Source organism: Mus musculus, chromosome 2 (assembly GCF_000001635.26).
Source record: "Mus musculus strain C57BL/6J chromosome 2, GRCm38.p6 C57BL/6J".
Classification (NCBI taxonomy): Eukaryota; Metazoa; Chordata; class Mammalia; order Rodentia; family Muridae; genus Mus; species Mus musculus.
Genome location: NC_000068.7, coordinates 32,378,870 through 32,394,408, shown reverse-complemented (window position 1 = coordinate 32,394,408; position 15,539 = coordinate 32,378,870). Strand labels below are relative to the sequence as shown.

The window sequence follows — 15,539 nt, the reverse complement described above, 5'->3', positions numbered from 1 at the left end:
AGGAACTGGCCGTTGGTGTCTCCATCTCGAACTCTGACCCTCCAGAGCTGTAAGGAACAGCAAGCACCTTGCCTTTTCTCTCTCTCTCTTTTTTTTTAAAAGATAAGGTGTGGGAAGCCACATGTGCCGTTGCAGAGTGGCACTGACTACTGCTGGCCACCACGCATAAGTTTGGACAAACAACCAAGGTGTACATATGCAGTAAAGTTTTTTGCAAAGACACTGCCTGGCCCAGGCATGATAATGAGGCTTTGAGAGTATAACCAATCAGATGTGAGACATGCAAATGAGGTATGATAATGAGGCTCTGTGAGGTACAGAGAGAGAGAGAGAGAGTAGCCAATCAGATGAGGAACATGCAAATGAGGCGTAGTGCATAACCAATCCGGGTGTGAGACACGCCTCGCCTAGGCCTATATAAGCAGCACCAGTTCTGGGCTTGGGGTCTTTTCGCCTCTGCAATCAAGCTCTCCCAATAAACGTGTGCAGAAGGATCCTGTTGCAGCGTCGTTCTTGCTGGTCGAGTCCAGCGTGCACAAGAATAAGGCCTTACACTGTAATCCACAATGTAATCCTACCAGTCTTATTCTACTGTTGTGTTAGACTTTGCTATGTAGCCCAGGTTGGCCCTCCATCTCCTGACAATCTTCTTCCCTCAGCCTCCTGAGTGCTGGGATCACAAGTGTGAACCACTACACTTGGGTACAGAGCAGATTGCTTATTTTATTTTTGCTTGTGTACAAATGTGTATGTTTGAGGTGGTACCAGGGGAGTGGTTATATGTGAGGATGTGAGGGCTTGCACACTTAGATCAGTGGAGGTCAGGGGATGACCTTGGAGTCAGTCCTCACCTACCACCCTGTTTGAGAAGGTCTCCTCTTTGTTGCCTATGCCAGGCTGGCATGCCCGGGGGCTTCTGAGGTTTATCCTCTCTTTCCCTCCCATCTCACCACAGGAACACTGGGGCCACAGAGGTACATGGTACCACCGCTGGCTTTTATGTGGTTCTATGCATCTGAACGTGGGTCCTCATAATCACAAAGCCAGAGTTTTACCCACTGAGCCATCTCTCGACCTCCTGTACACTGCATTTCTGACTTCCGACTTCTGGGGTTTGGAAGATGTGATTCTAAGCCAAAAAATGTGGTAATCTGTTGTAATACGGTGATTTGAGAAACTCTCAGCCTTTCCCAATTGCAAAGGCTATTGGTAAGAAACAGTGTTAGAAAAGTTTGCTCTTGAGAGAAGGCTGAGTGTGGCCAGCGCCAGACCTAGGGCTGGAGGAAGAGGTGAGCCAACACCCATAAGAAGTGGGGAGGAAGTGGACTCCTCAGAACCCAGAAGTGTGGGGAGGTAGCATGGAACAGGGTCACCCAGTGGTGTCTGGTGGGATCCAGACTCTGCCTCTGACTAAGACTGAGGGTCTCAAGAAGGGTAGTCCCCATCCCCAAGGCCTGAGGGACTCTGGATCCAGAATGAAGTGTTCTCTGTCCCTCACATCCATATAGAAAGTTCTACCCTGAGCGGTGCTTTGAAAGCCATGTGGGATGGTAGTTACTCCGGCCTAAGCCCTGTCTCCAGGAACTTACTTTTCACTCCTCAACCCTGAAATGGTTTCTTGAGAAGGACTCCAGGAAGCACAGCAGCCAGGCCCCGGCCGAGGTCTCCGGGGCCATTATCAACATGGCTCTACCATGTCCCTTGAGCCACCTTCCCTGTCGATCACTCACCTCCACTGGCTCAGGTCAGCTCTATGTAAAGGTAGACACACTGGCCTCACTGCCTGTTAGATTCACCCATGCCTCCCCTCCCAGGTGGCAGTCAACTGAAACCACCAGATGAATGGGGAGAGGCAGAATGGGCTGGCTCCTCCCCAGGGTGCCCTAGACAGTAGCACAATGGTTGTGGAATTAGAGACATGCTCTCAGACAGCTAGTCTTTAACCATTCCAGCATGCACACTCCTGACGCCTGGGCTACACATTTTCCTGCTCTGTCCTGGGCTCACAAGGCACAAGAGAGAAGCAACCTTTTAGGAAAAGTATGTCTGTCCTCTCACGAAAGCCACTCGGATGGTGTCTGTCAGAGGCCCAGTCCAGCTAAGGTCTGAGAAGCAGGGAACTAGGGCATGGTGCCAAGGAATGGCTGCCCCAGACATGCCCTTTCCTTGTGCAACCAGGCAGAGCCCAGGTGTGCTCAGTAGCCACCCACTGCCTCCTGGATACCTGGTGCCTGCTGCAGACCTTCCCGGAGCCATGGCCTTCAGGCCACTGTACCCGTAATCATATCTGGGCTCTCCCTGCACAGGCATCCATGCTCTGGAATGAGAAGCAGACAGAGAGGGAGAGGCTCATAAGGCCTCATGCCTCCCTCAGGATCTGTGTGCAGCTGATGGTTGCTGAGGGGAGAAACATTTATTTCCTCCTTTCTGTCTTTCTTATCTGTCTGTCTGTCCTTTTGTCTTTTTTTTTCCTTTTATGAGACAGTCTTTTTTTTTTTTTTTTTTTTTTTTTTGGTTTTTCAAGACAGGGCTACACAGAGAAACCCTGTCTCAAAAATACCAAAAAATAACCAAAAACAAAAACAAAAAACAACGAAAGAAAGAAAGAAAGAAAGAAAGAAAGAAAGAAAGAAAGAAAGGAAGGAAGGAAGGAAGGAAGGAAGGAAGGAAGGAAGGAAGGAAGGAAGAAAGGAAGAAAGAAAGGAAGAAAGAAAGGTAGGTAGATAGATGAAGGGGACCGTGAGGAGTAGGAAGGGTCAAGAGGGGTTAATGACAATGTGAATGTGATCAAAATACCTTATATACATGTGTTCCATGATGAAACTAAAGGAATCTAAACCAACAGATGGGCACCCATCGAAGGCACACCTGGGCCAGACACCCACAGATCAGATCCAGGGGTGGCCTTGGGCACAGACTTCAAGAAGTAAGACCTGTTACTTTCCACCAGTCAGACCCCTCCCCAGATGGGGGAATCCAGTGGGTGCACGGAGAATATTTGGAGGGACTGCCTTTCATAGCTTTTCCCAAGCAGGTTCCTGTGTCATGGAAGGAGCAGGGGTCGGGAGACCCTCTAGGTCCCTGGAGCATCTTGGTGCGAAGACAGCTTCTGGGACCAGAGACTCACATCGAGGCCCTGGAGAGGTGAACACCCCCACTGCACATTCCTTCCCACTCGAGTTACCGGGAGCAGAGACCTCTGGACCCACCTGTGAATACCACGATCTCCTGGGGCGGTGCCTGGGCTACAGCAGCGTATTTGTTTATTATTTATTAGCAGAGCTGAGGTTGGAGCCCAGCGCCCTGGGCTCACTAGACAAGTGCTCTACCACTGTGTTGGATTCCAAAGGGCTCTCCAGGTTCTCTTGCCTCAGGGCTCCTCCCAGGCAGCCCAGGCCCTGAGAGGCCTGTTTAGTAGTCCTGCATTCAGTTTGCAGGCCTGAGGGCCAGCCTGGAGGGCGGGGCTGCATTAGCTCCAGCCCCTCAAGGCTAGGCTCACCAGTTTCTGGAAGAGTTTCTGGATCCGAATGTCAGACTGGATCCTTGAGATGCAACAACCTAGGAGGCTCTTCATGTGGATTGGACCTGGGTCGGGTTACGTAGCAGCTAGAGTTCTCTGGCCTTATGGCCACAGAAAACCCAAGTGTGACCCAGACATGGTGCTACTAAGTTCAGTAACAGCCTGGATCACACAATGAGACCTGGTAGCAAAATAAAAAATAATAAAAGGAGTAGCTGGTGTGGCTGGTGTTGCATGCCGATGTTCCAGAGGTAGAAGGATCGAAAGAAAAGAAGAGGGAGGGAGAAAGGAAGGAAAGAAGAAAGGATACCGATTGGATGAGAGATGGAGGCAGGAGCATGAGAAGTCCAAAATCATCTTTGGTGATGTAGGGAGTTTGAGGCGAGCCTGGGCTTTAGGGATTCTGTTTCAGAGAGAAGAGGCTCAGAGGAGACCTGGCAGGATGTTGGGAGAAGGGCACATGAGCAAGAATCAGCAGCAGGCTGAAGGGTGGTTGTGTGCATTGTACCTGGAACAGCCAGGGTCCTGAGCTAGCTCCCTCCTACCCTTAATCCTAACCTTTCAGTTTTTACAGTCCCAGCTCTCCGCCCCAGTTCATACCGGTCCAGTTTCATTGGTCACTCTGCCCCCTGCTTTTCAGAGTCTAGAATATTCTGCCTGTCCAGCTTCTATGAGATTCTGGTCTCTGTTTTTCCTGACTAAAAATTGGGGGGCTCTGTCTACACCCAACAGTCACCAAAGACTCAGGAGTATCTTTTTTTTGTTGTTGGTTTTGTTTGTTTGTTTGTTTGTTTTGTTTTGTTTTTCGAGACAGGGCTTCTCTGTGTAGCCCTGGCTGTCTTGGAACTCACTCTGTAGACCAGGCCAGCCTCGAACTCAGAAATTCGCCTGTCCCTATCTCCAAGTCCTGGGATTAAAGGCATGCACCACCACTGCCTGGCTTATATATATATTTTTTTTTTTTTAATGATTTATTTTTTTTATTTATATGAGTACACTGTCACTGTCTTCAGACACAACAGAAGAGGGCATCTAATCCCATTACAGATGGTTGTGAACCACCATGTGGTTGCTGGGACTTGAACTCAGGGCCTCTGGAAGAGCAGTCAGGCCTCTTAATCACTGAGCCATCTCTCCAGTCCTATATTTGTTTGTTTTAAGTCAAAGGTCTACAAGCCTTTGGCTTGCTTGCTGCAAACTCCCAATGTAGACCAGGCTGGCCTGGCCTTGAAGTCACAGAGATCCTTTGCCTCTGCCCTGAGTGTTGGGTTCAAAGGCGACACAGCTTTCAAGGAGACCTTTTAAACTAATATGTGTTTAGTTGGAAGGTTGTTTCTTTGTACTGTTGGAGATAGAACTTGGGGTCTCCCATGTGCTGGATAAAACACCAGAGAGCTACATCCCCAGCTCACGGATACCTTTTAAGGTCACAAAGAGTAGAAGGGGTGGATCTCCTAGTGCTGAGCTAGAAGGGTGGAGAGGTCACCCGTGCCTCAAGAGTGACAGGCTCTGGTGGCCACATCATCCCCACAGCTTGGCTTAGCTTTACTTCCTGCTCTTTCATCATATAGGGACCTGAGGGGACAGATTCTAGTGTTGTAGTCTCTCTGGTATGGGGGAGAGAGAAGGCTACATCCTAGGTGTGGGTTGTGTGAGGCTGTAGCCTACTTATCAGCTTAAGGTCCCCCTCTAAGCTTTCCCTGTGACTAACCTCCCCAGAGCTAGGCAGCAGTGGAGAGGGAGAGGTCAGGAGCAGCAAACAGGTAAATCAATGGCCCCTTTGGTCCTGCCCAGGGCCAGAGGACTTCAGTCCAGCTTCAGGTCAGATGTTCAGAAGCAGATCCTGAGTAGGCCACCTGGGGGGCGGGAAACGGCACAGTATAGCATCTGGGATCCATCACTACCTTCAATTGATGTCGGCCAGGCCCCAGTGAGGGAGGAAAGGGCTTTCTCCAGGACTAAGCTCGAATCAACTGGGGGAGGGAGAGCCCTGAAGCCGGGCCACTAGGTTCCCCTGCTCAAGGTTATGGCCAGGGACAGAGGGATGCCTTCTCAAGGGAGGATGACTTAAGGAGAAGGTAGAAACTTGCTTCTGCCCAAAGTAACTGGAGTACACAGGGCAGTGTGGAGACACACCCACTTTCCCCAAGGGCTCCTGCTCCCCCAAGTGATCCCCTTATCCTCCGTGCTAAGATGACACCGAGGTTGCAGTCCTTACCTTTGAAAGCAGCCACAAGGGCGTGGGGGTGCACACCTTTAATCCCAGCACTCGGGAGGCAGAGGCAGGCAGATTTCTGAGTTCGAGACCAGCCTGGTCTACAAAGTGAATTCCAGGACAGCCAGGGCTATACAGAGAAACCCTGTCTTGAAAAAAAAAGAGAAAGAAAAAAGAAAAAAAAAAATGAAAGCAGCCACATCTAAGGACTACGTGGCACAGGAGAGGGTGAGTCCCTGAGAGTTCAGCTGCTGCCCTGTCTGTTCCTGTAAATGGCAGTGGGGTCATGGGAAAGTGAAGGGGCTCAAGGTATTGGACACTTCCAGGATAATCTTTTGGACGCCTCACCCTGTGCCAGGACCAAGGCTGAGCTTGGCAGGCTCAGAACAGGGTGTCCTGTTCTTCCCTGTCTAAAACATTCACTCTCAGCTTGCTCACCCTTCCCCAGACAAGGAAGCTGCACAGGGTCTGGTGTTCAGATGGCTTTGGCTTACAGCAGGTGTGGGTGTGGGGTAGGAGGCAGGGGGTAGGGGTGGGGGAAGCCTGTACTATACTCACTATCCTGTTTCTGACCCTCTAGGACTCCTACAGGGTTATGGGAGTGGACAGGCAGTCCAGATCTGAGCTGCTGACCCACAAGCAGTGCCCTGTGCCTGCCAGAATCCAAAGCCCTGGGAATGTCCCTCTGGTCCCCCTCTGTCCCCTGCAGCCCTTCCTGTTGCTCAACCTTGCACAGTTCCGACCTGGGGGAGAGAGGGACAGAAATCTTGCCAAGTATTTCAACAGAATGTACTGGCAATTACTTCATGGCTTCCTGGACTTGGTAAAGGATGGACTACCCCGCCCAACAGGGGGGCTGGCAGCCAGGTAGGCCCATAAAAAGCCCGCTGGGGAGTCCTCCTCACTCTCTGCTCTTCCTCCTCCAGCACACATCAGACCTAGTAGCTGTGGAAACCATGGCCCTGAGTGTCATGTGTCTGGGCCTTGCCCTGCTTGGGGTCCTGCAGAGCCAGGCCCAGGACTCAACTCAGAACTTGATCCCTGCCCCATCTCTGCTCACTGTCCCCCTGCAGCCAGACTTCCGGAGCGATCAGGTAGGACCCTGAAGGGCTGCTGCAGGAGAGGCTGGGGAAACAGGGCAGATGGGAGGAGAAGCCAAAGGTTTCACGGGCAGCGCTGGGTAGGATGGCTAGGACTCTGGGAGGCCAGTGTCCAGGCTTCTACACATGATCATTCTGTGTCCTAGGGGATGCCACATCTCATGCTGCTCAGATAGCCACTCTGACAGTAACCCCTTGCCCAAAACCACCCCATCCTGCTAACTCAGGGTTAACTCCATCTAGGATCTTGTCTAGCCTTGGAAGAGGCTAACTCCTGCCAGTATCTCTAGACAGACAGAGTCTGGGGCTCTGCTGCCCTCCAGCTGGGGTGCCTGAAGGTACCCAGAGGAACAGAGCAGGAGGAGCGGCCTGCGAGGCCATCCCTGGCTCTACCTCTCATTTCTTGCAGTTCCGGGGCAGGTGGTACGTTGTGGGCCTGGCAGGCAATGCGGTCCAGAAAAAAACAGAAGGCAGCTTTACGATGTACAGCACCATCTATGAGCTACAAGAGAACAATAGCTACAATGTCACCTCCATCCTGGTCAGGTGAAGCCCTGTCACAGCCCGGAACTGGGTGGTTTCTTGCTCTTTTCTTCTCCCATTCCTGACTTCTGTCAAAGTGAGAAGGACACACAAGCCACAGAAAACAAGAGGGAGAAGCTAGGGAGATGCCACATAAGCAGGAGATTCTGAGTTCGGTTCCCAGGAATAAGCATCAAGGAGCCGGGTGTGGTACCTAGTCCTGGGGAGGAGGGGTCAGGAGCCCTAGGACTTGCTGGGCAGCCAATGTAATCCAATCATTGAGCTCACCTTCTCTCAAAATTTAGGTGGAAGGACTGGGGAGAAGGCTCAGTGGTTAGGAGCACTGGTTACTCCTCTGTTGAGTGGAATAGCCCCGGGGCATTTCACCCTGTGCCAAGGCTTGGTCAGGGGCTTCTGCAAGGAGAACTGTGGCTTAATTGGAGCAAGGGAGAGTGGAAAGAATAGTGAAGGAGAGGGCAGGCAGTCAGTGGGGGAGGTGTGTGGGGGATGGAGGGTTGCGCCTGCAGAGGAGAGCCAGGGCCACCACCTGCATATGATAACTGCCTCTGGCAGATAGGTGGGCTGGAGTTGGAGCAAAATATCTGAGGAGCAAAGGGCAGGTGAATGGCAGGTTTGGGGGTGGGGGCTCAGCTATTTGTGGCAGGGGATTGAACGGGACTTAGGGAAATTTCACATTTGGTTAAAGGGTTGGGGGCATAGTGCTTAACTTGTAGTAGGCTGGCTGCTCAGGATTAACCAAGAGAGGCCGTAGAGATGGAGCAGAGAAAGAATGGGGAGAAAGGTCTTAGCAGGACCAGGCAGGGCAGACTCAAAAGGCCTAGGTGCATCTAAGATGGGTGGGCGGGGCCTCCTGCCAGGTTTGGTGGCAGGCTATTATGGGTTGGAGGAACAGGGGTGGGCGACATCAGAATGCTAGTCCCACCTGCTCTAGTCCAAAGGACACTCCAGCCTATGTCATATCCCTGTTCACTCTCATCTCTCTCCCACAGGGACCAGGACCAGGGCTGTCGCTACTGGATCAGAACATTTGTTCCAAGCTCCAGGGCTGGCCAGTTCACTCTGGGAAATATGCACAGTGAGTCCTGAATCCGGTGGGGTCCTTGTCCCTCCACTCATATTTTATTATGGGGAAAGCCACTCTGAAAGCTGGGGAGAACTCTTAGTTTGGACAGACAGAACCCATCCCTTGTTCTCCACGCCTTCAGGGTATCCTCAGGTACAGAGCTACAATGTGCAAGTGGCCACCACGGACTACAACCAGTTCGCCATGGTATTTTTCCGAAAGACTTCTGAAAACAAGCAATACTTCAAAATTACCCTGTATGGTGAGTTCTTGCGTGACCCTTAGGGATTCAACTTCAGGTTACACCCCAGTCTCAGCTTCAGCCCCCTTCAAGGAGTGGTCTTCTGCAGACCTCCACAGATAACAAGTCTGAGGGAGGGTTTGTTTGCTAGTCCAGTCAAACCTATGGAGTGACCTGTGGCTGCTCTCTGGCAATCTTGGTTGCAGGAAGAACCAAGGAGCTGTCCCCTGAACTGAAGGAACGTTTCACCCGCTTTGCCAAGTCTCTGGGCCTCAAGGACGACAACATCATCTTCTCTGTCCCCACCGGTAATGGCCAGTTGAGGAGACAGGGAAGGGATGTGGGAACTGTCCAAGCTGGTACTGACCTGCCAGGGGAAGGAAAGACTTAATCCCCTGCTCTAGCCATCGGGATCCACTTTGAGGTCTGGGAGACTCTGTGACAGTCCTCAGCGATCTCAGTCAGGACTTGCCCTGATGAGGAGTCCAGATTCCTGTCCAAGCTTCCTCATTCTTGTCACCCCAAGCCTCCCACCTCTTCCAAGGGCTAGTTCCTCTCCAAACCCTGAACCTTGGGCCTGGTCCTGGGCCTACCCCTATCCCATAGCTTGAGAGACATTTTGCTTTCAAGTGACTTGGGTAGAAGACTCTGGGCTACACAGAGCCATCCGGTGAGAGGCTAGGTAGCCACCACTCCCCCACAGCAACCCTTGATGCCTCTCTTTCACACTGTCGGCTCCACAGAGGTCGCTCTGCTGCCCCAGCCATCAAAAAAGGCCCAGGCAGCCGAGATCACCCACATGTCTCCCTCTGCTCTGTTCTGATGAGCTTTCTCTCCTACAGACCAATGCATTGACAACTGAATGGGTGGTGAGTGTGGCTGACTGGGATGCGCAGAGACCCAATGGTTCAGGCGCTGCCTGTCTGTCTGCCACTCCATCTTTCCTGTTGCCAGAGAGCCACCTGGCTGCCCCACCAGCCACCATACCAAGGAGCATCTGGAGCCTCTTCTTATTTGGCCAGCACTCCCCATCCACCTGTCTTAACACCACCAATGGCGTCCCCTTTCTGCTGAATAAATACATGCCCCCACTTCTCAGGGTCTGTGCTACTTAATCCCATAACAATACCCATAACAATGAAGGGCAAAAGAGCAAAGGGAGGCTGGAGAGATGGCTCAGCGGTTAAGACCACTGACTGCTCTTCCAGAGGTCCTGAGTTCAAATCCCAGCAACCACATGGTGGCTCACAATTATCTGTAATGAGATCTGACACCCTCTTCTGATGTGTCTGAAGTCAGCTACAGTGTACTTATGTATAATAATAATAAATCTTTTAAAAAAAGGGGGGGGGAGGGCAAAGGGTTGGCTCACACCGGTAGCATTCCAGTGCGGTGATAGGGTCACAGAGAGAAGGCTCAGGGAAGAGAAGGCCCCAGAACTCCAGTCTACCCTCAAGGTCTCTTGCTTCGGCTATCAACTACCCCAAGTCCCTCCCATATAGAACAATACTGCCCTCACTGCTGTTTTGGCTTGGTACCCTAGTTAAGTCCTGGGCTCATGCCATGCCCTTGCCTCTGAGGGCTACCTCACCACCTGCAACAGGCCCCAAAGCTGTAGCCCCTCTAGGACGGGGACATTGGAAGAGCCTGGAGGGGCTAAGAGGTGCGGCCATGCCCAACTGGTCTGGATCCTGGGATTTCTGGGGGCCTGTAGCCAGGGCAGGAGGGTGCACAGATGTGGATAGTGGTTAGGCCTGTGTCATACTTGACAAGGTGCCACACCCACTGGTGACAGCTGTGGCCCCTCCATGTCAACCACAGGAAAGCCCTCCAATTTCCTTCCCCCATGCCAGGACCCCTGGGGTTCCAAATGAGCCCAGCCTTCCCACCTCACACACACATGCTGCCCTCTTCATCTTGGTTGAGAAGGGTGTGCTCAGGTGGAGGGCAATCCCATCTCAGTCCTGTCAGAGAGCTGTCAGTGAGGGATGGAGACTCCGTCTAGAGCCAGGAAGGTCTCAGGCTGAGAGGTGGATCTAAGACCTAGGTTAAAGACCAGCCAGGAAAGGAAGCTACACCCTACCTACTTCACTCTTGGGTTCCAATCTGAGCAGTGGATCTTCTTTCTTTTGAGTCCGAGTCCTGCTATTATGTATCCCTGACTGGTCTGGAACTCTGAACATAGAACAGACTGTCCTGGAACTCATAGAGATCTTCTGGACTCTGCTACCCAAATGCTGTGTGCCACAACCCCCTGATTCCTATTTATTTATTTTTATTTATATGGATGTTTTGCCTTCCTTTGTATGTGTGCAAACCATGTATATGCAGTTCTTATAGAGGCCAGGAGAAAGAGTTAGATCACTTGGAACTGAAGCAACACACAGTTATGAGCCACCATATGGGTGCTGGGAATTGAACCCAGATCCTTTAGAACAGCGCTCCTAACTGCCGAGCCAACTTTCCAGTTTTGCTTATTTATTTATTGTTTTTTTCCCTGTCTGTCTGCATATAAGTATACGCACATATGTTAAGTGCCTGAGGAGGCCAGAGACAAATGGATTTTCCCGGAACCGGTACTACAGGTGAGGATGAACTGCTGATGTGGATGCTGGAAATTGAACTGGGTCTCAGCGCACTGTGTGCTCTTAATTGCTGAGCTATCTTTCTAGCCTAGATCCAGTTTCTTCTGTTGGACCAAGGAAGTCAGCTTCCCATAGCCTCTTGCTGCTGTTGAGCTCTTCAAACTCTCCTGGCACAGACAGGGCTTTCTTCCCTCTTCCTGGCTAATGCAGACATGAGCTTCCCACTGGCACTGTAACAAGTTGCAGCATATACCAGTTGCAGAAGCTCACGTGTACTCTCTTCCAGTTCCAGATGCCCACGCTTGCAGTAGTTTCATGGTGTCCACAGGGCTGTGCTCCTTCTGGGATTTGAGGAAGAATCCTCTTTTCCTCACCCAGCTTTACTAAAGCCTGTATGCTGAGACCAGGCTGCACTCTGGAATAGTCACTGTGCCATGATGCCATGGTGGTCTCTGAGAGTTCCTGAGACACCACCCTGACACAGAGCTGGATCCCGGATTGCTCCTCTGGGTTCAATCCACAATTGGATGTTGACTCTGTACAGGTTTCTTTTCCCCTCCCAGTGGGCATGGAGTCAGGGGATGTGACCACTGGAGGTCTGTATCATGAAGCCTTCCATGATGGAGCGCCACCTTCCACGGCCCCCAGGAGCACCTACAGCAAAGTACACTAAGCCTTCCTTTTCTGTACTGGGAACCTGACACACACTTCCCATTCCTTTTCCAGCCCATGTCATATTTATTGGCGTGAATCAAACCGATTGGCTTCACATCTACTGTCCTGGGCTGGAATCTGGTCTCACCCGAAAAGTGTAGCCGTTGAGAGTCCTAAGAGAAGAGATGAGGCCAAGATTGGCTAAGATAGGACAGGGGTTGTGGATCATCTCGGCTGCATCAAGGGGAGATGGGAAGAAGGCTGATTCCTGGTGACTGGGGAGGAGAGGTGCTGATTCCGAACGCGTAGAGGGGCGGAAGCAGCAGGATGGAGCCTCAAACACATCCCAAGCACTAGCGGGCCAGGGTCTCCACTGCCCGACCTTGCTCCGCTGACAGCGGGTCACTGCGGCCGGGAGAGGGGCGGGGCTCGGAAGCGAGAGGAGGAGGAGCCCGAGAGGGGACGGGGCGGAGCCATGTTTGTGAGCGCGATAGAGCGCCCAAGCAAGGAGGGGGCGGAGCTTAAGGGCGTGGTTGCGCGGGGGCCTACGGGCTGGGCTTTGGGCGGGGCTCAGGGCGGGCCCCGGTGCGCCGCTGCGTTCCACGCTTCCGGCCCGGTGCTCAACCAGCTGCTCGCACCTTCCGCCCAGCGCCGGCTTTCCGCGCGACGATCGCCAAGTTCCATCTTCGCGTGGCCTCTGCGGCGCCCGAGCCCGCAATGTCGGGCCCCAACGGGGACCTAGGCATGCCGGTGGATGCGGGCACGGAAGGAGAGAATGACAGCTTCGGGGAAGCAGGTGACCTGGGGTGGGTTGGTGTTGCTGAGGCGACCTTTGCATTGCCGGGAGTACTGTCCGAGGGTCTGGAATCGGGCGGGGATGTGGGGCGTGGGAGGGACTAAGGAGATGTCTCACTCTGCCTGAGTGGCTCTGGAGTTGTCCCCACAGCCACCTCGGAGGCGATGGCGAGCAATAGCGAACGGAGCGCTGCAGTGCTGGAGAACTATCGCTAACCAGCCCTGCTGTCGCATAGGGAAACTGAGGCAGCTTCAGAGACGCTTGTGGGTTTGGGATTTGCTTCAGACACTTTCCTCGCTGAAGAGGGGGCGGGTCCTGCATGGCTCTGCAGGAGGTGTTGGCCGGGTGGGCGCCCCACTATGCTGAGTCAGCACCCCAGCCACCTGGTTTTGCTGGTGTGACCTGCTTATTGAGTACTGTGTTTGGGTGCACAGCACTGCAGAAGGACCTCAGGGGACTCATCAGCCCACATACTGTTTTTGCACGTTTGGGAACCTCAGTTTTCCCATCAGCAATATTGGGCACATTGGTGTCTTCTGTATTGAGGTGTAGTGGGATTTAAGGGGAAATGGGATAGAAATGGTGAGACTCCAGAGTACAATTTCCTTCTGAAAGCGGGTTTTTGTTTTTGTTTTGTTTTGTCTGAGTGTAGTCAAGTCTGGTGTGGTGCCTTACCTAGAGGGCAGGCAGGACTTTACTGTGCAATAAGGATGGGGTATGCTTTTGCTTTGTTATAAAAACTTTATTAAGCTGTAGGTCACACTGTAGGTTGTACCATTTAAAATGTACAGTTCTGCAGTTTCATATATTCACAGCATAGCCATTGTCACAACAGACTCAGAATATTTTCAGCACCTGGGTTCTGCTCTTTAATAAAGGTTGCCATCCACCTGGAGGTAGGCGGTGGGACACTAGTGTTGGGGAACAGTGACTGCTGGCAGCCATGGTGAACATAAGGGAATTTAGTGAGGAGGTGGCGTAACTCTGAGTGACACTGAGATGGTGGGGAGGAGGCTGTCCCAGGACATTAGCTAGGAAGTACCCTGGACATAGGTGGAACCTGCAGACCTCTCCTGGCCCTTCTGCTAGCCTCCCACGGCATGCAAGGATGAATCACTAAGTCCACTAAGTACCTGCCGTGGCCAGACCCCGACTGAGCTCTCAGTGTGCTGGAACCCTCAGAGTCTCCTACCCCATTCTAAGGAGTGGCTGGGCTAGAGCAGATCTGGCACTCAGATCTGTGACCTCCAAGTCTGAGTTTTGGCTCTGTCACCAAATGCCATGAAGATGGACTTTAAGATCTAGCAGCCTTCAGAGGCTCTAGCCTCTGTGAAGGACACCCTTTCGGGGTCATGAGAACCATTGCCAAGAGGCAGCACATTTACACTCATGCCCCAGTCGCCTTCCCTGGACCTCTTCCTTAAATCCACCAACTACTTCCCTTTGTTCCCAAGTTGGCAGCTGAGTGTTTCTGAGTCATGGGCTGGCTCGGAAGTGAGTCCCGCAGTGGGCATGGACCCAGACCTTGGGTCCTAAGGGGACACAGCATTGCCAAGAGGCAGGTCAAAGAAGCTGTAGAGGAAGGAGACCGGGGAAGACTTCTTGGAGGAGGAGGTATTCTGAGCCGGTCCTTGAAGGGTTGTTGGGGCCGATGAACTCTAGGTGTTGACAGTGGAGCAAAAGCAGGGACTGGAAAGCCAGAGCTTCATTCATTCATGCTTTCACTCATTCATTCAGTAAGTACTTATTTGTGTCATCGAGGGCGCTGGGGAGACAGCAGAGAACACAAGACCTGTCACCTCTCCCACAGCTTTATAGTTGAGTGTGAGTATGGGGCGAGCACAGACCAGCACCCGAATGACCACAGCAGTGATTCCTGAAGGAGAGCTGAGGAGAGGGAGAGGATGGAGAACCAGGAGAGAGGCCTGATGCAGTGCCGACAGGGGAGGCTCCCCTTGGTGATAGCTAAATTGAAATAAGTGGTGTTCATCCCAGAGGGAAGGACACGAGTGCCACCCAGTGCCTCCCAGGCAGGGCCATTGGTCTATTCAAAGGGCCTGAGGCGGACAATGCTGATGTGAGGGGCAGAGGGCTTTGTGCTGTGTCTGTCAGTCCTGAGACACAAGACCTTCCCTCTGTCTTTTTCCCTTCCTCCCAGAGTATGCTGCCATCAACTCCATGTTGGATCAGATCAACTCTTGTCTGGACCACCTGGAGGAGAAGAATGACCACCTCCATGCCCGCCTCCAGGAGCTGCTGGAGTCGAACCGGCAGACGCGCCTGGAATTCCAGCAACAGCTTGGGGAGGCCCCTGGCGATGCCAGCCCCTAGGTGCCGGGAGCCCCCATCCAGGCCCTACCCTCACCTCTCTAGGCCATGTTCTGGCCTGGGTAGATACTACTTGGCTTAGACACCATCTCGGGTACTGGCCTCCAGATCCTAGTGGGTCTACCAGCCTGGACCAGTCCCCATTCACTGCCCATCACCCTTCCTGGAGTCAGGTGCAATCCTACAGTTCTCCCACTTGTCTGTCTTCTTTCCCCTCCATCCAGACTGAGAGTCCGAATTAAAGATGTCTCCCACACCACTGCCCCCTTCTTCTTTGTGCCCAGATGAGGACCCTAGTAGCCACCGGAGGGCAGTGGAGCAGAGACCATGACCCATGGGCCATGTGATGGGGCTCTGAGCCACCTTTCATTTCCAAGGGTGTGGGTGAGGTCAGGCTTCCTCCCTGGCTGGTGTGTTGCTCTGGCAGCTGCTTCCCAGCTGATGCAGGCACACTGTGTGACTGAGATACAGTCAGACTCCCTGGGCACTAGGGC

At 52.6% G+C, this 15,539-nt stretch overlaps 2 protein-coding genes across 2 annotated transcripts; both read left to right on the top strand.

The window, feature by feature from the left end:
- The first annotated feature begins 6,669 nt into the window (after positions 1-6,669).
- Positions 6,670-9,772, top strand: Lcn2 (lipocalin 2). The gene is made up of 6 exons (NM_008491.1): positions 6,670-6,829; positions 7,245-7,381; positions 8,368-8,453; positions 8,584-8,703; positions 8,889-8,990; positions 9,525-9,772. Exons 1-6 carry the CDS (start codon positions 6,692-6,694, stop codon positions 9,542-9,544), a joined length of 603 nt encoding a protein of 200 aa, NP_032517.1. The 5' UTR covers positions 6,670-6,691; the 3' UTR covers positions 9,545-9,772.
- A 2,721-nt stretch (positions 9,773-12,493) lies between these two features.
- 1110008P14Rik (RIKEN cDNA 1110008P14 gene) lies at positions 12,494-15,308 on the top strand. Its single transcript, NM_198001.2, has 2 exons — positions 12,494-12,717; positions 14,876-15,308. The coding sequence occupies exons 1-2, from the start codon at positions 12,639-12,641 to the stop codon at positions 15,046-15,048; spliced, it is 252 nt and encodes an 83-aa protein (NP_932118.1). The 5' UTR covers positions 12,494-12,638; the 3' UTR covers positions 15,049-15,308.
- Positions 15,309-15,539: the final 231 nt, after the last annotated feature.